This window comes from Chinchilla lanigera, unplaced genomic scaffold (assembly GCF_000276665.1).
Source record: "Chinchilla lanigera isolate Chin_1 unplaced genomic scaffold, ChiLan1.0 scaffold00010, whole genome shotgun sequence".
Taxonomy (NCBI): domain Eukaryota; kingdom Metazoa; phylum Chordata; class Mammalia; order Rodentia; family Chinchillidae; genus Chinchilla; species Chinchilla lanigera.
In genome coordinates, this window is record NW_004955411.1 from 5,976,826 (window position 1) to 5,999,710 (window position 22,885).

At 40.8% G+C, this 22,885-nt stretch overlaps 1 protein-coding gene across 1 annotated transcript in view; it reads left to right on the top strand.

The window, feature by feature from the left end:
* Positions 1-11,274: 11,274 nt before the first annotated feature.
* Pkhd1 (polycystic kidney and hepatic disease 1 (autosomal recessive)) overlaps positions 11,275-22,885 on the top strand; it is a gene marked incomplete in the record, with an annotated part of 446,270 nt that continues 434,659 nt past the window's right edge. The window contains 6 exon segments of the mRNA XM_013510899.1: positions 11,275-11,400; positions 13,345-13,545; positions 15,096-15,173; positions 15,752-15,896; positions 17,590-17,698; positions 21,467-21,524. Of these exon segments, the coding sequence (XP_013366353.1) occupies positions 13,494-13,545; positions 15,096-15,173; positions 15,752-15,896; positions 17,590-17,698; positions 21,467-21,524 (442 nt within the window).

Genomic DNA, 22,885 nt, shown 5'->3' on the forward strand with positions numbered 1-22,885 from the left:
CACACTTGTCAGACTCTTTCTTGCTTCTCTTTCCTGCTTCTTTTTAACAAGTAGGGAGAAAAAAAGACACAGGCGTTTGGATGAAAGTGTAGTCATCCACATTCACTTTTCCGGAGCAGCAGGGTCTCCCGGATGTCCCCCGGGAGGCCGCTTAGCGAAGCTCATTTATGGGTTGACTCTTGTCTTCTCGTCCCGGATTCTCCTCTGCCGGGTCACTTTATCTCATTCCCATGACTGCACTCTAGGGCGGGAGCATAAGAATTTTTACTTTGCAGAGGGGAAACTGGGGCTGCAGAGCTGTTAAATACCGTTTCCCTCTAGGAACACATAGAAGTGATTGTGTGTGAACTTCCCCCTGAGGTCGACGGATAGAGCTGCTCCAGGCAGAGGTAGCTAGCCTTGGGCTCCGGCTGCCCCTTGCTGAAGTCAGCTAGAACTCTGCACAGCTATGGCTGACTCGTGGTTAAGTCATGTGTCCAAGACTATAAGACAGATAAAGTACAGATTTGAAGTTGTGTTTGTCTGATACTTCATTCCAGATTCCTTTTTTGTTTTTTTAAATGATCTCTTTGGACGCTCGAACTGAAAGCATCATCTTGCCTTTAAACTATCTGCTCTTCCTAAGTATCTTGCTGTTTTAGGTTGGCATCCCTAGAAACAGTGCTTGTACGGGTGTTCCTGGCGCAGGTGTTTACTGAGAGAGTGGCCTCGGGAGATAACGTTCAGAGAGACTGAGCCGGACCGGAAGCCAAGCAGTGATGTGGTTTAGCTAAAGTATCACCTCAGCCTGATCCCTGAGGACCCCTGGGGGGTGAGCAGCACCTGAGCTTCCCCTCTCTGAGGCAAGGGGGCTGGCCGTTCTCACTCCACAGAAGTCACTCAAGGTTTGGGGTGCTTGGAGGGAAGGGTGTGATCTGTCAGGGATTTCAGTGCAAAGTGGCTCCCAGTGCTGCTGCTGATTCTTCAGAGAAGAGGATGGTAGAGAGGACAACACAGTCACAGCACCCAGTGTGGCCTGGTAGAGGGAGGGAGTCTGAGCTGAGCAGCAACACTCCCACGCTTGGTCTCACTCATCGCACTGCTATCTGTACAGCTGGCCACATCAGGAGCTTGCTCATCCTTGATATTTGTGTTGCGTGATGTCATTGTTCAGGTTCTCTTGATCTGTGCTAGAAATTCCTTCCAAATTTGTTCTTGCGGCAGTCATGAGCATTGCTATTATATGAGCGTAAATATATTCACCATCACTATATTTGCTCTTTTTTTCTTGGACCCTTTCTAGAGCCTTATTTCTCTTTTTGCAGCCATTTCCCCCTCTTCCACCCTATATAACCTCCAGAGTTAACCTTTTGTGCATGTTTACATCACTAGATGTCCTAAAAATGCGAGGCTTTCCACATTCTATAGAACAGAACACTGTCTCCGTGGCGGGGCCGAACAGGGTCTCCATAGTCACCCTACGCCACCCGCTCGTTGGCAATTCTCTCATTCTCCCAGGGCTGCTCACAGCCACAGGAAATGTCCACCCTTCCTCAGATGTCTACTAAGCTTTGTTGGATGAACTGGAGGAATGGATAGTGGTGGATTTGTGCGGAGGTTTACATTTTAGATTAATAAATGGAGAAATTATCTGTATCCGGGTGAAAGTATAAACACCAGGACACTGAGCTGTGGAGCTCTAGTTTGATTCCAGGTCCAAACCACATTACCATGACATGGATTCCACTCTATTTTGTGTTCCCCTTGCTTTAACTTACAGCAATATGATTATTGTGAGTGAGTGTCTTATTTGATTAAGGTTTATAAAGAGTGTTTAAATTTTAAAAAGTACTATAGTAAAAGACATTGCCATTGATTTCCCTCAGTATGCCTCCGCTGGTTCAAACACACTTACACCATCATCCTTGGCACTTTCGGAAGCAGTCCTGGGAGTCCTCTTTTGTGTCTGTATGAGGTCTAATAAAAAATACAGTGTGTGCTGCTGCCAAGTGTCATCCGACAGGAGGGCAGGCTGGTAAAAAGTCCCAGCGGACCTCACCCACCTCACTCACCGGATCTGTGGACCTGGTATCGTGCAACTTCTGGCTCTTCCCCAAAGTCAAAACTACCACAGAAGGTGAACGTTTTCAGTTGGTTGGAATATGGAGGCAGGCATGACCGAGCATCTAAAGGTACTTACGAAAGGGGAGTTCCAGAACTGCTTCAGAGCATGGCAAGAACAACGGGATTAATGTGTGTAAGGTGAGGGGGAGTGCTTTAAGGAGGATTAATGGCGACATGTCTTTTACCGTAATAAAAATTTAAATATGCTCTGTGCTTTTCAATCATACTTGTATTTTACTTATTTACTTCTTAACTATGAGAAGATCAAAGGTTATTCTCTAATGGTCAGAATCTTGCCTCTTTGGAATCAGCCCAGGCTTTGCGCCCAGCCCCACCTGACTGGATTTAAGTTGATTTACTTGGAAGTCTGTATTGGTGTTCAGTGTCTACACTGAAAAGATATGGAAAAATCAATTATTTCTTTAGGTGATGTACACTAATTCATCTTTACAGAATGGAAAAATGAGTTCTGGGTGAGTCTGCAGCCAGAGACGGATGGACAGAGAGAAGAGATTTTGAAGTCTGAGAAGGGAAGATTCTGGCATGATTAGGAGCCTTCATTCTGGATGGGGAGGGAGCCCCCAAAGGCACAAAGTTGCATCAAATCAAATAGTATCTTTTTTTTCCCATGAAATGACCTGTTTTTTCCATACACCATATATCAACCCCTTGTTTAGAAGTAGCGTGCAAATTAACTTGATTCATAAGTACAGATCTTTTGTTTCTATTTTCTGAAGGTTCATGGCAGTTCAGCTACCAAACTTGAGACAAGAAACCTCTGATAAACTGTGGGGCTGCCGTGTGGACCTCACGACCATCAGCACTGAGCTCTAGTGTCCACAAACAGGGTAACTTGGCACACCATCTCTTTCCAAGGGCAGCCCATCCTACCCCAGGGCTGTGTCTTTACATATCCTTCTCAGTATGGAGCTTTCCATTGTATTTTTGTATTTCTATTCCCTTATGGGCAAACATTGTCGTCTGCTCTCCATCTGTTAGAAACCTCACTCAGTCAGCAATGTTGGTTCCTCCAGTGACCCCCTTGACTGTCTGAGGGAAGGGACAACTCCTTCCTCTGAAAGTGTTCTTTGTTCCTCTTCTCTGGTACTTTTTATGTCTGTTTTTCCTTCTTTTTATTTTAAAGATAAAAAAAACTAACAAAACAACAACAATGAAGAAAAAAACAAAACAGCACAAAAACAACAGAAATGATACATGACCTCAAAGCAAAATGATAGGAATTAACAATGGTTACTACATTAATACTGTTATCTTCAACGAAGTTGCTCAGTTCACCAGGCATAAGAATGTAAGATTGGGCAAACAATCAAAGACAGTAACAAGAGGGGGCTGGGGGTTTAGCTCAGTGGCACAGCACCTGAGGCAAGTGCAAGGTTGTGAGTTTAATTCTCAGTACCAGAAAAAACCAAAACAAACCAAAAAGAAAAAGACAGCAACAAGTAAAAAAAAATATATTGGAAATGAGGCAGAGCCTCACCACACAAGATGGTAGGAGTTTAACAATGGTTCTTATACTGCATATTGGTGTCTTCAGATCAGTTGTTCTGATTACCAGATACAAGCATGCAAAATTGGTCAAGAAAAAAGAAAATTTTAAGCATTACTGTTCCTTTCAATAAACCAAACATCAGCAATACACCTACCCCAGCTATCCTTGTATATATATATATAAATTTTGCAAAATGGCTGCACAGATAACCATTGCTTTGCTTGTAAATGTTTGTTTTTCAGCCAGATGGAAAGCCTCACGAGAGCAGAGGCTGCACTGTGGGTTTCATAGAAGTTACTGTGGCGTCCAAGGTGATTTACCAACTTTTTTTGGTGTAAAATAGAAACAGAGAGAGAAATTACTCAAAGGAAGGAACAACTGGAATGAGGGAAAGGAGAAAAAGAAAGAAAGAAGGAAGGGGAAAATATATATGTTTATAGAAGGATAGCTGGGATAATTGCACAGCTGATGTCTAATGGTTTATTGAAAGGAAGAGTTAATGTTTAAATCTTTTTCCTGACCAATTTTGCATGCTTATATCTGGTAATCTGAACAACTAATTTGAAGACAACAATATGCAATATAACAACCATTGGTGAATTCCTACCGTCTTGTTTGGTGAAGCTCTGTATAATTTCTAATGTTTCTCTATTATTTTTTTTATTCTCTTTAATGGTTTGATCAATATTGCATTCTTACATCTGATAATCTGGGTAACTTCACTGAAGAAAACAATATGCCATATAACAGCCACTGTTAATTTCTATCATTTTGTTCTGAAACCCTGTATCATTTTTATTGTATTTGCTTTGTTTTAGTCTATATTGTTGTTGTTGTTGTACTACTGTTTTTTTCTCTTTATAATAATAAAAAAGTTCTGATTTTCCATGCATTCATTCAGTTTTTTCATTAAGTGATAAATCAGTGAATTGAGTTAGTGGCAGCACGTGTAGTTGTTGGGTCAGTCCTTCAGGACCGTTGCTAAGTCCATCTGTGCTGGACTCTTCATGTGGGCTGAGGACATCTCCTTCTCTACGTCACCTGAGGCTCCCCGTGCCATTGATGCCTATTCACTGCAGACCACAGAGGTGTATACCACTTATGGCTAGGGTAATGCATTTGGGTCTCTACTTCAGAGATTTGACGGGTAGTCCTGACTCCACGTAAGCAGCTGTGACTTTAGAAGAGTGCTTGATATTTCTTAGTGTCATGTTTTTTCCATTTATAGAATGTTACAACAACCTATAAGGCTGTAGTAAGGATTGCACAAGTCCTACTGTGTTAAAATAAAGTACTGAAAAAGCAAACAATTCCCCCAAACAACAACAGCAACAACATCAACAAGAACAAAAACAACAGCAACAAACCCAAGTATATTATCTTGAGATACTAATACAGTGTTTCATACATAATCAACACAGCAGATGTGTTGCCATAATCCTACTTATGGTTTCTAACTTTATTTATTTACCTATCCATCTATGTATGTATTCATGATTTACTTTGTTGCACACCTATCATGTACCATATAGGATATACCAAAATTAAAAGGTGGGGAAAGCAGGATGATACTCAGACAAGTCCTTGCAGACGATAATACTCTCAATCCCATGGTGAAGAGCTGAGTCCTGAAACCTGATTCACAAACAAGGAAGATCCATTTCTCAGATGGATTCTTCATTGATTTCTTTGACGTTGCTGTGTTAGTGCCCAGTGATCATTATTTTGTGGTGTGGGGGATTCTGGCCAGTATAGCTCTCTTTTTATAGTTGATTCTGAAAGCCAGACTACAATCAGGTACTTGCATGGTGAAATCACAAGTGGGGGCTGACTGATGGATTTTAATGTTTAAGGGTAGCCAGCCAGAGTCCCAGATGCAACCTTCTGCACAAAACAATAGCACTCAGGAACAGAATCAGACATACCAAGCTACCAAACTCAGCTCTACCCTTCACTAGCTGGGTGATCTTAGGCAACTTTCATAGCTTCTCTGTGCCTCATTTTCCGTATGTGTAAAATGGAGACACCGGTAGAGCTTACCTGGTAGGCTGGTTGTGAGGGAGGGAAGAGTCAATGAAAAAGTGTACAGAGACCTTGTAAGGGGTAGTAATTATTAACTATTACATTGAATATTAATATGAGTATACTCTGGTCATAATTGTTTGCTCATTAATTGAACAGATATTTACTCAGTATCTGCTGTGTTCTAACTCGAACATTTAAGATGCTCTCTCTTTCCTGCTGGCTCTTATGTAGATATATTTTATTAACTCTGGTAGAAGTACAACCCAATTTGGTAGTGGTGGTAGTGGAAAGAGTCTCTAAAATGTTGAGTAAATGATACATTTTTGTCCTTAGTTTTTAGCCACAGTTGCCAAATCTGTGACTGCTGCCTTTCCCTGGTTTTACGTGAGTCACAAGTCCATACGGATTCATAAGGAGGGACGTATAGACTCTACCTTTATGTGGGATGATTGACAAAATTTGTGACCTTTTTTAAAAACCTGCTGTACAACTCTTCTTCCCAAATAAGCTATTTGGATGGTCTCCTGAGCTGTGTAATAGCTTCCAGTCTTACTGAGCAGTTTGGCCCATGACTTGATATTTTCATTATTCAGGTGTGAAAGCAATCTTGTGTCTGGAGTTTTGGAGCTCTTTCACTTTCATTGCTTCTCTGTCCCTCATTTAAGGTACTGGACTCCATACTATTTTATTAGCTGTGTAGCATTTTCCTGAAGGGGGCAAACATTTCTTCCACTGTAAAAATAATTCCTTTTAAGATATAAAACTTGATAGTATCATAGCATTCTGCCGCTAACGCAAGGATTCCGTTGAGCTGGAGAAATGTATGTCTTCCATGTCACTCGTAATTTAAAACCTAAGCATGAGATACACTTCTGAAATCTCAGTTGTGTTTCTGGATCTCAGATAGTAGCATGGTATTAAACTAGAAAAAATTAATTGCTTTCCCATTGTTGCTCGCTGCTGGAATGATTTCTTTTAAATCATGGATTCTGCCGAACCCAGACAGGAAGAACTGTACTGTAATTCAGAAGCTGACATACGCTGTCTTGCCCACATTTCTCACAGATGCTCAGCATTCAAAGAAAAGAATGCTCCTGTGATTTGGGAAACACTGACTATTGCAGCATCTATTTTATCTGACATGGCAGGAATTGAGCTGCTATACATAAGTGGATTTTGTGAGCAACTGAAGTATACCGCTTTGAGTGCCACGTGTTTTAGAAAATGTCAGGTTTTTTTTTTTCTGCAATAAAGTCTGTCTAATGTATCACACTTATTTCCCCTCTCCTTTCTTCTCCCATCCTAAAGGCATTTTAACTTTTTTATGGGGAGGTTTACCTCTACACTCTTGGAGAAGTAGATACCCACTTGGGTATGTAGTGATGTCCAAGACTTTGGTGTCTGGGCTCTGAGTTCTATCAACTTCTGGGCAGACAATAAAATTTTACTGTTCAAAAAATAAAACGAGCCATTTCATGCCTAAAAGGAGAAGTTGTAGAACTCTATAGCCAGTGGTTATGCCACATGAGGAGCCCTTTTGGGAGCTCCATCATTTATTACTTCCAAAAGAACACACATACCTAAGTTTGCTATGCAAACACAACCTTCAGATGAGCCGCACTTTTCCATCTAGTCATACTCCAAACTCCCTGTCACACAGAAATTCTAAATAAAATTTTAAACTCATTTAAATTTTTTTTTTATTTTATTAGTACATGTTTTCAGTTCATGCAGTTTACGATCATCTTGGGGAGATGGGCAGACCACAGCTTGTTTCTTTTTTAAATCCCCTTCCCCTTGGCTACCCTTCCTTCAATTCCCTTATCCCCTTTTTCATTCTTGTTGGTATTATGAATGTTAACTCAGGTTATGGTGCATAATGTTTACATTAATTGAGATTGTTAGGTTCTGATGTATGGAATAAATTTATTCTAGTTATTTCCTCTTCCCCTCCTCCTCACCCCTCATGCTTTTGCCCTTGGACCACTTCTCTTTTGCAAGAGATCCTTTTCCTTGTCCCTTTCTATCCATACTTATTCTCTTTGTCAGTTTTATTTAATCATTCAAAGAAGCAACTCTTTGATGCATTGATCCTTTATATTGTTTTCTTAGTCTCCATTCCATTAATTTCTGCTCTGATCTTTACAATTTCCTTCCTCATATGACCTTTGGGCTTGACTTGTTTTTTTTTTCCCAGAAGCTTGAGGTTCAACATTAGGTTTTTTATTTGGGTTCACTCTGCTTTTCTGATGTAGGTATTTACTGCTATAAATTTCCCTCATACAACTGCTTTCATTGTGTTCTGTAAGTTCTGATGTTGTACTGGCATCATCATTTAATTGTAGAAACTGTCTAATTTTTTCTTTAATTTCATCTGTGACCCATTGGTTTCAGGAGGGTGTTATTTAATTTCCATATGTTTGTAAAGTTCTTGTGGTTTCCTTTGGCACTGATGTCCAAGTTCATTGCACTATTGTCTGATTATAGGCATGGGATAATTTCAATTCCTTTGCATTTACTAAAGCATGTTTGGTGAGCCATTATGTGACCTATTTTGGAGAACATTCTAAGTGTAGGCTAGAAGAATGTGTATTTTGATGTTCTGGGGGTGGAACACTCTGTAGACATCTACTAGGTCCATTTGTTCAAAAGATTGGTTCAGTTCTAATATTTCATTGTTGATTTTATGGCTAGTTGATCTGTCTATTTGTGACAGTGGAGTATGGAGGTCCCCCACAATTGTGTTAGTGGATATTTGAATTTTCATGTCTGTTAATATTTTTTTATGTAGTTGTATATATGTATTTGGTACATATATACTTGTGATTATTATCTCTTCCCCTTGGGTTGGTCCTTTGTTGAGGATATAGTGACCTTCTTTGTCTCTTTTGCTCGGTCTTGGTTTGAAATCCACTTTGTCTGCAAATAGATTAGCTACCACTACTTTTTTCTGGGTTCCTGTCATATTGTTTTTCATCCTTTGACTTTCAGCCTATGAATTTCTTTTCGAATTAAATGTGTTTTTTGTATGCAGCCTATTGTTGGATCTTTCTTCTTGATCCATTCTGCCAGCCTGTTTCTTTGGAGCTATATGTGACCTATTTTGGAGAATTGGTCTCAAATTCTTCTTCCCTGCTTGGGAAGTCTTCTGGCTTGACTTTTGTGAACAGGACTTTTCATGTCATTCATGCTACTTCCTGCTCTTTTATTGATTCTGATCAATCTTATGTTATTGTTCTTTGCATCATCTAGTTGTTGCTAGATTGATTTCTCATTGTCACTTGTTATTTTTGAGAAATCTTTCTTTTCATGATCACTAACTGCAATCCTGTCTTCAATATCTGATATTCTGTCCTCATACTGGCTCACAGTGTTGTGTGGACTTTCAATGGAACTTTTAATTTCCTGGATATATTTTTGAATCTGTTTCATGGACTCCATCTCCTTCCTCTGTTGACTAGTCACGGTTTCAGTCATTTTCCTAGGCACCTCTATTTTTTACGTGTATCTGCTCTAGAGTCACTAAGCATGTCTTTCATGGTCACCATCTCTGTAGTTATCTGAGAAATTATTTCTGATTTGATTTTCTCTATAAGCTTGTTCATTTTTTCTAGGAGCTTGTTCATTGTTACTTCTGCTATTACCACTCACTTCAGAGAGACTAAGTGGGTGGCTTTTATATTGTTTACCTCATAGCCTCCTGGGTTTGCCTTTGGTGAGATGGTAACCTGGGGTCGCATCTTGTTTAAGTGTCTTCTCATTTTCTATTTTTTTTTAAGTTTAATTCCCAGCTTGATGCCTGTAAATTGCATATGGTAAGTAGCTTTATTGCTAATATTTAGAACCCTTAGGAAATAACTACTTTTCAGAGGTATCTTCCAAGAGTAGGGGGCTTTTCAATTTTGAGTCCATTGTAAGATCCTACCTCTTTGATTTATTGGAGATGAGATGGTGCTGCCTACTAGGTCCGGCCCCTGGGTCTTTGGCACTGGCCTATAGCATTTTTTATGACTTTTAGGCACTCTCAGCCGTGGTATACCAGGAAGAACAACTGGTTAGAACAATTATGCCACTTTGGCTAAAGTGATATAATCAGCAGTAACAACAGCATCGAACACAGCCTAGAAAATGACAAGCTGCAGTGACTTTAATTTTCTACCTTTTACTGTATGAATTTGATTTGAGGTTATATAACAAAATCTAAGATCATCAAAGTGATTTGTGAACATAATTTCTTCTACAAAAATATAAAATTACTAATTATGTTGATGTTTCATTTGACTCTTTCATCCAAACTAACCTGGTTTTCCCCCAGTGCTCTGTGCCAGACACACACATAGCTCAAAGGAGCTACCCAGAGTGGAAACTGAGGTTCATCAGGCAGGCAGGCTCTGAACTTTTACTCTGGCACATGTTTGGCTGGGACACAAATGAGTTATGTGAGTTATACCAGGGAGATTTACTCTCTGGTGCCCCAACCTAGTCACGCTCTCTTTCTCTCCGTATTTCTAGTGGCAGCTCCACAAAATCCTTTGGTTTCTCACTAATTGCCAAGCAATGTTACACAGAACTGAGAGTGGGAGAGAAAGGTCCTCTAGAAGGTTGATCTCCACTTATGAGCATTCAGTGGCTCTTCCAGAAGAGAGATTTATACATGCTGGGGTATGGGCTCATATTGGTACACTCATATCAAGGTTATGGCCCCTTTCTAGGGGATGGCTTCACCCTTTCAGCTTTGTGGCATCCTTCCATGGATTCAATATGATCTCACTGTGATTGATTGCTTCTTCAGGTCTCCTGATGTTGCTTAAAGGTGGAAATAAGGCTACTGATTTATACTAAAATGACTTCTCTCCCAAAAAGAAAATGTGGGGAAAGAAGCTGAGATAATCTTTTTACCAAGTACCATAAGATATAGATTGATATGAACAGGGGATGTAAATTGGGATGGACAGTGGGACAAAGACAGAGAAGTCAGATACAGACTAAGTTAAGAAGGTAGCACTGACCCTCCTAGGTCTACTGGTTCTCTGATTCTTTATCAAGAGACTGTCAGACCAGTGATTAAAACTTACTGTCATGGAAAGTGACGTGTAAGTTAAGAACTTCCTTTTGGCTAAGAAAGTGAAGTGAGGAGGGACAATGAACAGTGAAGAATCAGATGGCTGTGAGCTCTTTCTCAGAAGGACTTTGAACATGTCACTTCTTCTCTCTTCCCGGGCCCATAACCTTGATATGAGTGTACCAATATGAGCCCATACCCCAGCATGTATAAATCTCTCTTCTTGAAGAGCCATTTATGCGCTCATAAATGGAGATCAACCTTCTAGAGGACCTTTATCTCCCACTCTCAGTTCAGTTACTGACTTACTGGCAAATTCTTTCAATCATTGAATGGCTCTTTGTCTCACTGGGTGGAATTCTATTTAAAATTCCTGTCTGGGGCACATGCAGTAAGTGGAGAAAAATGTATGACAGTTTCCTTGGTCATTAATAAAGGGCCCCAAGGAAAGAGGCAAAGTAGTTTGTGTTAATCATTAAATGTTGCCTTTTGGCCAGTTCTGAACTCTTGCTGTGGTTCATGTTTGGCCAGGACACAAACAAGTTAGGTGGGTTATGTTCCCAGGAGGGAGCTACCTGTGCAGTAGTGGCTGGCTGGGCTCTGAGCAGATAACACAGTTGTTGGTTCTTGGCAGAAACAGATCACTTAGAAAGGAAAGATAATTCCTTCTTTGAGTCACAACAAGGCGAAGCATAAAAAGGTACTGTTTGATTCAGAAAACTGAGGTGCTGTCTGTCTTCTGAGTTTTGCATCCCTGGCTAATTCTGAGGTGGGCAAGAGGAAATGGGAGGACTACAGCAAAAGCCCGGTTGCTTCGCTTTCCAATGGTGGGAAGTGGAGAAAGGAGGGAGCAAGAAGGGACGAGGAGGGAGAGAGGGCAGAGGAGAAAGGAGGAAAAGGAGGGGAAGGAAGATTGACCGCAGGCACCCTGCTCTCCTGTGTGGGGGAAAACCTTCTAATAAACTTTCTAAATAAAGGGAGACTAAGTTTATCTCTTGGAAAAATTAGTGGATCGATTAATCCATACTAAGAAAAGTTACATTTATCTTTGGTTAGACTGTTCTATTTTAAAAGAAAAAGACACTCTCAACATAGAGTTTTTAAAAACGTGCGAATACTTATTTCCATTGTTCCAAGCTTGGGAATATGCTCCAAAGTGAAATATTAATCCTACAGCCAGATTGAAAATAAACTCTGCTGTGCTGAGCACATTGCTTTGTGTGGAAGAAGCAAGTCAGAGCCTGTGTTCTGGACCATGTAGCAAACAAGCACTCATGAATACTCTTCTCTGTGCAGTAGGTGAATTTGTGAAAAATCAAATGTTTGTTAAATTGAACTATATTCCAAGTACAACTAAATATTTGTAGAGATTTTTGCAATTTAAAGAACTCATGAATCTACTTGGAAATTGTAGAAGTCTTTTCATAAGTGCTGTGAAATTCCATCCCTACCTCATTTGATAATGACCGAGGGCAGGTATGCTGTCTGCTTTCCCAGATCCTGGCACATCTGGTGAGCATATAGTGAATTCTCATAGTGTTAAGTTAATGTGAATGATTTTAAACTTTGGGCTATCTTAATCAGTATATACCTGGGTAATAAGTTTACTGCAAGTGTTTTGGAGATATAGGACTTTTGTGTTTTCTGAAATGGTGTAACTTCTACTAATATCAGTGTTTTTTTTTAAACTTTAAATTAGATATATATCTAGTAAAACATGTGTGTATTTAATATTTTTTTTTTTGGCATTTCAGAAGACCTCAGAACTGAAAAGGATTTTGTATTCTCTGGGGTTGGACAGTGGCTTAATACCCTTCCTAAAACAGGCACTGTGTGGGCATACCGGGGCTGGGTGGCACTGGGTGGGCATCAGAAGAAGCATTAGTCAGGTTTCTGTGGTTTCTATCTGTCCTACATGGACATGAAAGCCATTTTTCTCACTTGAGGCAAAACTGGATTTACAACATTTAAAATATATCCGTCAGTTAGAATTTACTGGGCATTGTGTGGGATCTTTGCACTGAAAGACTTGAAGATAGAAGACTGGTACCTGGGTCTCCTCAAAGAAGGTTCCTTCTGAAAGATGAATCATGTGTGGTGGTCAGGCTCGCAGGACATGAGCAGGAAGTTTCAAAGGAAGGTCAAAGAGAGCTGAAATGGCAGGGGAAAGAATTGGAGGGAGGAGGGTCAGGCTCTCATGGTGCCATGGAAACAGCGGGGGGGGGGGAACCAGCAAGGGACCAGGCGGACCCAAAGCGGAGGCTGGGGTGTGGAAGTGCTGCCTGAGCACTGAGGGGATGCCGTGGCTGCGGTACAGGGTTTGCAGTGGAGAGCCACGCGAAGGAAAGCTTGTAAGGTAGGACCGGGCACAGGAACACAGCACCCCTCCGTTAATCATACTCTCTAACTTAGGATATTTTTAAAATTCAGATTTTGTTTAGTAACAAGTTAATGAGAGATACTATTTTTATTTACCCTTCTTAAACATACATAAAATAAACTGGGGCAATAAGAAGAGCTGAGTGGTGATAGTTTTCTGTAAGATTCACAGCTGATCCCTTTTGCCCAAGCTTGGAAAGAATGCGTCCCTTTCAGGATACTGGGCCCATGTTCGTCTTATCTCCTTAACATCTTCTTTCCATAGAGTGAAGAGATAGTATGTGAGAAAAAGGACAGGAGTTTTTACTTTATTTTTAAATAAAGCACACACAAAAAAGCTATGCTTCTCCAATCAACAATGAAAATGTTTTTAGTGGCTGAGAAATCTTACAAGCATTGACTTAACTGGACACCATGACTGGCTGGGTGAGCTTGCTGATAAGTGTTGAAGCACTACTTTTGTCAGGTGAGTAGAACATGTTTAAATGGGTTATAAATAAGAGCTCATTGGGTTACCTTTCTGGAGAACTATTACTACTAATTAAAATATTTTAGTTGTACACTATGAATATATATATATATATAATTTCTATTTGTCAATTAAGAATGTAAATTAAAAGTGTTATTTTGGAAAGAGCTATTGAAATGCCTGTATCTGGCTTGAAAATTTCTATTTAATAGTTGTTTTTTCTGATTAATATTTTCTGATTAATATTAATATCATGTACAAATTCGTAATGGATAGAAATGTCAACTTTTAACAGCCATTGGCAGTTACTGTGATAGTTCAAAGCTTTCAGTAATAATTTATAACCTTTCTTTTATGATTTCTTTTTGGGCTATATGATGTAATTCCTTTTAGGTTTTATTACCCTACCATCCCTAAGGGAGTAACTTATCATAGTGATTAATTACTTGCTTGTACTGCAATCTTCTTTTCTCAAATCGTGTCTGCAGTTTTTTGTGAATTTGGTTATCTGTGTCTTCTTATGACGTTCACTTTTGTCTTTGACTGAGAACACCCAGTTATCTCTGAGGGACAAGGGTGGTCTGCTGGCTGGGCCTGCCATGATGGTCATACTGATGTCACTGCTGAATCTCCCTCGGGTGTGACATACGGCACCTCATGACTCACTACACATGGGGCCCTGAGGTGGGCACAGGTGTGGATTATCCTTTAATTTGTCTGCCATGGAAATGAAAAAGTTTCCCCTAGATTACACTTTCCTTGCTTATTACCTCACTAAGGAGCTGTCTGATTTTTTTTTTTTTTTGGCTTCCTTGAAGAGGTTTCCCTTTGCTAAGGCATGTCCAGAAGCATTATCAGAAATGGAAGGATTTGTTAAGGTGAGGCTTAATAAACAGATGGTCTGTTTGGTAGAACCCAATCTAGCCTACCACATGAGTTCCATAGTGACGTATTTAAAGGAAATTTTAGCAAAGATCTTAGCCCTCTCTGAAGAGTCAAGACAAAAATATAGGAAATTCTGTATTAATTTGGGGAACCTTTCATGTACTCTAAATGGAAACCTAGAGAACAGGGTACTAGCAGGAGAATTGAAGTAGATATAGCTACCAGAAGTTTCTCCCCTCCATAGGAAGTGGAAATACAAGAAAGAGGTGATGGTCTTACACTTAGATACGGGTGCTTGATTAGAGGCAGGAAAGAGAGGAGTAGCAGCACAGGTTCAGGTAGAAACCAAATGCGTCCTTCATGCCGCTTCCAAAGGAAGTGGAAATCTAAGATCGTTCTGGTGAATGCTGGGATTCTGGGGTCTAAAATGACAGGGGTCAGTTTTCCACGCACTGGGAGTCCTGAAGCTGTGTTCCCCAGACCAGGAGCACCTGGTTAGAAATGCAAATGCTCAACCAGAAACCCTGGGGATGGGACCCAGTGATCTGTGCTGTCTCAGGCTCTTTGCTGAGTCTGATGCACACCAAATTCTGCTTTAAAGTACTGAGGAAGCTAGTGAATCAAATCTGAAAAACACCATTGTATTTTTTACTTATTTACAGTACCTCACCTGAGTTTACATATTGAGCCTGAAGAAGGCAGCTTGGCGGGTGGAACATGGATCACAGTTGCATTGGATGGTAGGTTCGTGTTTTGCCAAGTGTGAGCGTCGTATCTATAGGCCCCCAGTTCTACAGAAAAGAAGTCCTTGCTTTCCTTGCTTAAGGCTGGGTGCAAAGGACGGTCTGAGAAGGATGGACAGATCGGCTTACTCTATTTTTCCAGGTACTCACTGGCTAATATCCTGGTAGTCTCGCATTGAAGTCCGTTTTCCTCTCTCAAGTAGGGATGGGATTCTAGGAACCCTAAATGAGGTGTTATTTCCCTTATCTCCCAGTCAAGGCTTCGGCTTTTTCCTTTTAGATGATTCTGAACCATGGCTTAGCGTCTCCACTTGTAGCACGGCGCAGAGTAACTCTGAGGGCTGAAAATGTCTTTCCTGGTTTGAGGCAAACTTGCAGAGAGGCTACTCTCCCATAAGCCCCCACAGAAGACAGCTCCATCATACAGCAAGCACAAATGCCTTTGGAAATGAGCATTCACTTGATCCTTAGACAAACTGGATGTGTTACATTGCCCCCATGTGGCCACATTTTTGCATTAACCCTTGTGGATTACAACTGCTCAGCCTCAGATTTCCGCTTTCCTTTATGCTTAGGTTTGGACTCGAGTGTGCTTTACTCCAGCAACGGCTCTCAGCTGGAGATAAGCCTGGTGAACGTGGCAGAGCCTGCCCTGCCCCGGGTCCCCTGTGACGTCTCTCCTGTTTTCTTGGATGCGCCTGTGGTGATGTGCCAGACCAGGTATCCCTGTTTAGAAGACGATGACCGGACAGGATGAGCGGGTTCTGCTCAACTCAGTAGCTTCCGGCGGCACATTACAGCTATTCTTATTGTGACTACAATGATCAACTACTGTAGTTTTTGGAAACTTTCTGTGTGAACGTACTTTTTAGAAGATCTCCACCAGGTCTCTAGGGATTAACAGAAGATGAGTGCATGGGGAAGAATTTAAAGATATTTACAGGGAGGGGCTAGATGGTATTTGCATTTGATTTTTGCGAGGAGCCTTATAGCTATTAATATTTCACTGAATAGCAATGCTTTGCAATGTAAAGTACTCACCATTTGTAAGGATTATGTATAAATCCAAAACCAGTCAGGAAAGAAATTTGCTTTGGCTCAGTTTGTTGCTCGGTTTGATTTTATTGTACCTCTGCTGAGGAGATGCTTGGACAGGTAATCTATCGTTCTACTCACATTCCCGTTTACCTAGGAAGTTTGCGCAAGTTCCTTCTTTCTGCGTGTGTGTCTTAGAGATGCTGGATGGAAATGAAACACTGAGAAAGGAAAGGCATTGCCATTTCCTTTGCTTTCTGTTCCTACTTTGAGGAAAGCTTTCCTTCTCCATATTTGCTCATTGAAATCCACTGGCCACGCTACAAATGCCATCTCATCCCTGAACATACTACTCAGCAAAATCTTTTCCCTTTTTAAAAGGGGAAGAAGGAAACTCTTTTTTTCAATCACAGGATGTATCTGTGCTCTCATCCTTTTTGTTTCTTTGTTTATCAGTTTTTATTTTTTGAGACAGGGCCTTGCTATGTAGCCCAGGCTGGCCTTGAGCTCACTATGTAGCCCAGGCTGGCCTCAAACTCCCAGTGATCCTTCTGCCTCAAGCCTCCCAAGTGCTGGGATTACAAGTGTGCACCACCACATCTAGCTTATGTTCTCTCATCCTGAAAGGGAGATTTTTTGGTAATTTACACAAAAGTACAACATGTGTACTCTAGTGACCTTGTTTCTTCAGTCTTGTGTTTCTCATGATACTTGGCCAGCTGGATTTGTTATGTTCATTCTCACAGAACAAGTGCTTCAGATGTAGAGGTGCGTTTATTTGCACCACCGTAGTGCTTCTGGAGCACTGCACAGTACCTTGTAAGCAGACAATGCTCAATCCATATTGGTTTAAAAACTGAGATATTATACTTTAGGTTTCACTGTACATGTAGGCATAGACTGCATACAAAAATTTCCCATGAAATAAGTAAAATTCTAAGGATTTACATATTTTCATCTCCTCAATTCCAACATACTAATGACATTAAGATGCCTTGCTGGTTTTATGACATCTTTTTAGAGAAAAAGAAATATAGCCTCTTCATTATACTAATTGACTGGAAGATGGGTATCAAATTCAATTAACATTCAAGTGTAAAAACATATAATTTATCATCAATGAAATAGTGCCATATTACTATAAAAAGATATAACTGCTTTCTCTGAAACAGTCATTGCAGCATTAAAATCATCACTGTTCAAGAATCTAGTTTGAAAGTAACTATAAGTGGATTCAGAAAGGTAAAAGAGGAAGTATAAGAAAGTTTGGTTGGCTGTGTTTTACAAATCCTGGGAGAAAATTTGAAGTGGTCAAGTGAGCTGGTCGCTTGGGAGTTCAAGGCTTCTGATTCCTGAGGATTCTACTTTCTGTCCTCAGATCTCTGCCATCCGAAGCACATGAGGGTCTGTACGCTCTGGAAGTGCGCTCAGGCGGACAGGTTGTGGGTAGCCCAGGTCCAGGACCACAGGACAACTGTACTTTCAAGGTGGGTGCAGAGGATGCAGAAATGTGGGTTTGCCTCGCTTCAGTCTTCTTGTGTTGCCAGCAAGTTATGCCAGCCAGAATCTACTTCCACAGAGTAACAAGAAAGATGGATAACATCCATGGGGTTTCCAATGAAAGACAAGTATTGGACACTGTGTGTCAGGCTCTTTCTGACTGCTTTATGTACACTGTGAATAATATGTAATACTCAAACCAATTTTATGAAGTACCAATTTACTTCACTGTGTTTACAGAGGAGCAGCTGAGGCTCAGGGAGATTAAATAACTTGTCCGTGTCATCCAGGCAGTCAATGGCAAAACCAGGATTTGAACCTGCCTCTGACCCTAATTCCACACTTGAACTGAAGTTTGCAGAGGAGCCACAAAGGTTACCTCTGTGGGTCAGTGTTTCTTTTAAAGTGAGCTCAGTGAAGGGACTCAGAGACCCAAGTTTCCAGTGAAGAGACCCACATTCTAACTGCCCCGTGGCTTCACGGTAGATTTCTGCTACTCTTCCCAGTGCTAGACTGAAAAGGGAATTTCCTGGTGAAATTATCGTTTATGGGGCTTGGAGGGGAGAGAGAGAGAAAGAAGCGGGGGAAGAGGAGAAGGAGAAGAAGGAGGAGAAGGAGGAGAGGGAAAAAAATAAAGAGGACAGTGTCTGACTTAATTTAGAGCCTATCTATACTGGAACTTAGCTTCAGGTTTGGTTCAGCCTGAGGTCCATTTCTGGATAGTTTTGCACTAAAATGATCTCCGAAGGGTCAGCTCTAGAGGCAGAGCTTTGGCAGTGCTCTTAAGAGGCAGACCTTTGGCAGTGCTCTTATTTTCTTAAGAGGCAGAGCTTTGGCAGTGCTCTTATTTGCAAAAGCTCCTCCATTTTAAGAGCAGTTTCAGGGGCTAGGGGTTTAGCTCAGTGGCAAAGCGCCTGCTTGGCAAGCACAAGGTCTTGAGTTCGATTCCTAGTACTGGAAGAAAAACAAAACAAACAAATAAACAAAAAAAAAGAGCAGTTTCAAAGAACTCAATTGAGTTACTCACTGCTGCTCGTTTACAGCAAGACCCCACCTTCCAAATTCCTGTCTAACATGGTTCAGGTCTTGTACAGGCAATTCGGGTTGGAAATGGAATTTGCTGTCCATTTACACTTAACAATTTACTTTTCAGTCCGTGGAAATCTTGTCTGCTGTAAGTTTGCTTCTGCACATGCAGAGCAGAAAGAACAATAGTTACATCATCCTTTCCTATTAGAGGCTGTGCTACCACCTCTACACTCTCTGAAGGAATATAAAAGGAGGGAGATGGCCAGTGTGCTCCTTAATTACCGTGCCCCTTTTCACCCCACACAGTACTTTTCTTACTTAGTAAAGGATCAGGTAGGAGAGACGGGGAAAGAAGAGAAACACAGCCTAAAATTGCACATCAGAGAAGACAAGCATAGTGTGGTGAACCGATGAGAAATCACCAGGGATGCAGTTAATGAGAGGCATTCCGAGCTAAATAAAATGCTGTGTATCTCTCTGTTTTGGGACAGGGACTGGGGAAACTGAATATTAAAAATTAATTTCATCTTGCCAGTCCACTCCAAAGAGCCTGCTGTGGGCATGACAAGTTTGAGCGGCTCACAGAAAGTTCATAAAGCAGCTGGGGGCTTTGGCTTCATCATTCTAATCCACTGCTCCCCCTCTCTATCTTGCTGACCTCACTAGGGCTCAAGGATCAGCATGCGGGAAGCTTGATTTAGAAGCTCATTAATTTTTCACTGTCGTGTATCTTGCCTGGTGGGTGACTAGGGGCCTGTTTCTCTTAGAAATGTACTATTCTATGCTGTGTCAGTTCAGAGAGAATCATAAGGGAAGCTTTTTTTTGTGGCTTAACCCTGAGCGCACTCCATCACTTTCTGAGGGCTTGGGAGAGAGGCATAAAGGAGTTGTTTGTGCTCACAAACTTCTGGTAGAAGGATCACAGGCAGTGGCGAATCTTATACTTCAAACTGGAAAACAAGAGGAGTGCTTCTCTGCTTGGGTGGAATTTTGTTGTTCCATTTTCCTCATTTTGGAATTTGTGCAAGATGGGGCAATGACCATGCTCGCCCTCCCTATGCTCCTGTGGTAAAGTTTTCCAGTTGAAATGACATTAGCATGATGACCATCCCAGTGGGGATGGACTGTTTGGCTGGTGTGTGTGCAACTGCATTCATTTTTATCTTTTGGTGAGATCAGAGCCAGCTCCCAATCTGCGAAGTTGCAGCATTCCGATCTTGACCCCCTGGCCATACCTGTTTTCTGTGCACTACTGTGTAATCTTTTCCTTTAGTGAATGAGGAAGATACCCTCGATGACACACTGTATAGCTATGTGGATCAATACTGAAAACCCACACTTGACAGGCACCATGAACTTTGTTGAAGTGTCTATTGATTCTTAAGGTCTGTTTAGGGTTGTTGATTAACAGGTTATTCCCTGGTGATGCTCTGCCTGGACAGATGGACTCCTGTGGTGTTGGATGCAGACCAAACAGAACTATTTGCTTTAGTGTGTTCTTCAAGTGGGAAACACTGCAGGGAGTGTGAATGGAGGCTGTCTGGAGGACCAGTGAAGATGAAGGGGTGAAGCCTCTTCCTGGGTAGAGGACAGGCTCATGGGTCAAAGCTTGGTCTGGCCAGTCCATCCTCCTTCCACCCTGCCTCCTCTCCTTAAAGACTTATTATTACTTCGTGTTGGGAAACTTTGGACTCTTCCCCCAATTTTTAAACTAAAATCTATAATAAATTGCTGTGAACTATAATCATCCTTCTAGTGCTACAGAACACCAGTACTTATTTCAAACTGTAGTTTGGTACCTGTTATATGACCTCCCTCTACCTCTGGGCTCTTCTACCATCCTTAGCCTCTAGTTGGTCAGGCTATCTTTTATGCTTCTCCATTTCTTCATACTGGTCCTGCTGTAATTTTCTCACAGAGTGGTAACTATTCTTAGGCTAAGCCAGATGCCTGTAGATGTAGTGGAATTCCTCAAATAGTCTCAGCTTATCTTTCCCTCCCAGTAGTGCATCAGTCATCAAAGATTGGGCTACTCTGTTCACTTACAAAAATTCAAATGTCTTCTGCAACCAGGCTGTGCAGAACTTGCGTCTAACATGATGTATTTTGAGTAGAGGGGTATTGTGATTTGATTTGGAGTGTTAGGACCAGGCTTTGGGAGGCTCATACCTCTCCTCTTGTTACCATTTCCCTCCTTCTTGCAGAAAAGAGTTGCTTCCCATTTCTTGAATCTTTTGAATAATTTTCCTTCCAACAGGGACATTCCAGCCTTCATTAAGTACCTCATTCATATATACATCCACCTACTCATTTTTCATAGCTTGCTGATTCCTACCAAGATGCTGGCTGATAATGATTTAAAACAAGATCCAAAATGGAATTAAAACATCGACATTTTGGGTGATGGCTCACCTACTTTTCTTTTGGTAAAATGTGTTCCTGGGGATGGCAGGTTGGCAGGCAGAAACAAGCTTTTCAAGATTTGGTACAAGTAGAGAACTGTATATCTTTGATCAAACTCACTTTATATGTAAAAGAAATATATTAGTACCTGTCATTTCTGCTTCATAGAAATATGGTAATAAAAAGAAGTGGGAGGGAAGGTGGTTTGAGAACACACATCCACATACTCAGTTAGACTAATGTTTTGGGTGGAATGGCTACTACCTCTCACGTTCATGGATACTTTAATAAAATTCTCTTTTGTGATCATATTTTTTAAACAGTTTTCTAAGGCACAGACACCCGTTATTTACCAAGTTAATCCCCCAAATGGAGTTCCAGGTAAGAAATCTTGTGTCAAATTGAAATAACACAAAGGTGGTTGGAAACTCTTCTGTCTAGGTGGGTGATCTCAATGAATGGGACAATTTAGCTTCTTTGCTGAAGTTGTTTTGAGAACAAGTGTCAGCCTCTGGTTCATTTTTAGCCTAGTTGGTTTCTCCTTTGGGGACTTTTGTCCTATTGCTTCTGGGGTAAGAAACCCAAATATGATAAAAGAAAAAGTCCAGCAAAAATCAAACCAGTTAGTGCTAAAGAATGGAGGAAACTGAAACCATTTCCGCTCTTAACTTTATAACGATCCACATTATAACAAACTTTTATTAAAACTCTACTATGTGCCAGGTTCCACTCTAAGCTCTTCATTTATATTATCTGATTAGGTTTTCATAAAGGACCAATGATACAAGAGTTATTATTATTTCCATTTTGACAAGCTGAGATTTGAACCCAGAGAGGCCCAGAGATCTACCATTTTGCTTTGTGTTCAGTAATGTAAATGTAAATCACTCGAAAGGCCATTAGCCCTGAACCATATTTAGATGATTTGTTTGTGAGTTAGAGAATACAGATCTATGAAGGTCAGTAAGATAGAAGAGAAGAAGATTGTGTACAGTTGCGGGATTTAGATAAAAAAGGGATTGCTACTGATAGATTCTGGAACTGCTAAATCTGCACTAAAAAAGGAATAAACATAGCTAGGATTATATATAGTTTGCAGTCTTATTCTTTGCAACTTCCTACCTCTATTTTGGGATTTTTATTTAGTTAGAGTTTCCAGAGTGACCTATGTGGATATATAAGCCATTAAATGTTTATATATAGCTTTATCTAAATGCATAAACTGCTCTAATTGTTTTGATTGGCTTGATTAATCATGAATGCCAGAATAAATATCTATGTTATTGAAAAATATTTGTGCTTTATTTGAACATATGTGTAGACACAGATTAAAACACACACACACACATACACATGTATATGAAATTGACATTATTTTACTCACGTGGATTTTTCACAGCTCTGTTTCATTCCATTAGTCTGAGTAACCAAGACATGAAATTGCTTTATTAAATTTAAATCACATGCAGATATTTTGGCTCCTGCTGCTGGAGTGTTGGAAAGAGCTTGTTAAGATGCCAGAAGTCTTGTTAGGGTGAGGGATGAGGAGGGAGTCAGCCACTAGCGATGTGAAATGGGGTGTCAGTGAGCACCCAGATTTGTCAGGCCGGTTCCTCCAACTGAACAGGAGTTCTGCACACTGTTTCTTCCACCTTCTGCGGGGGTGGCGATTGGTGGCTGGCCCGGCTGCAGTGGTTCCTCCAGGCATGAACTACATGGCTGCATCTTTGCAATCACTTTCC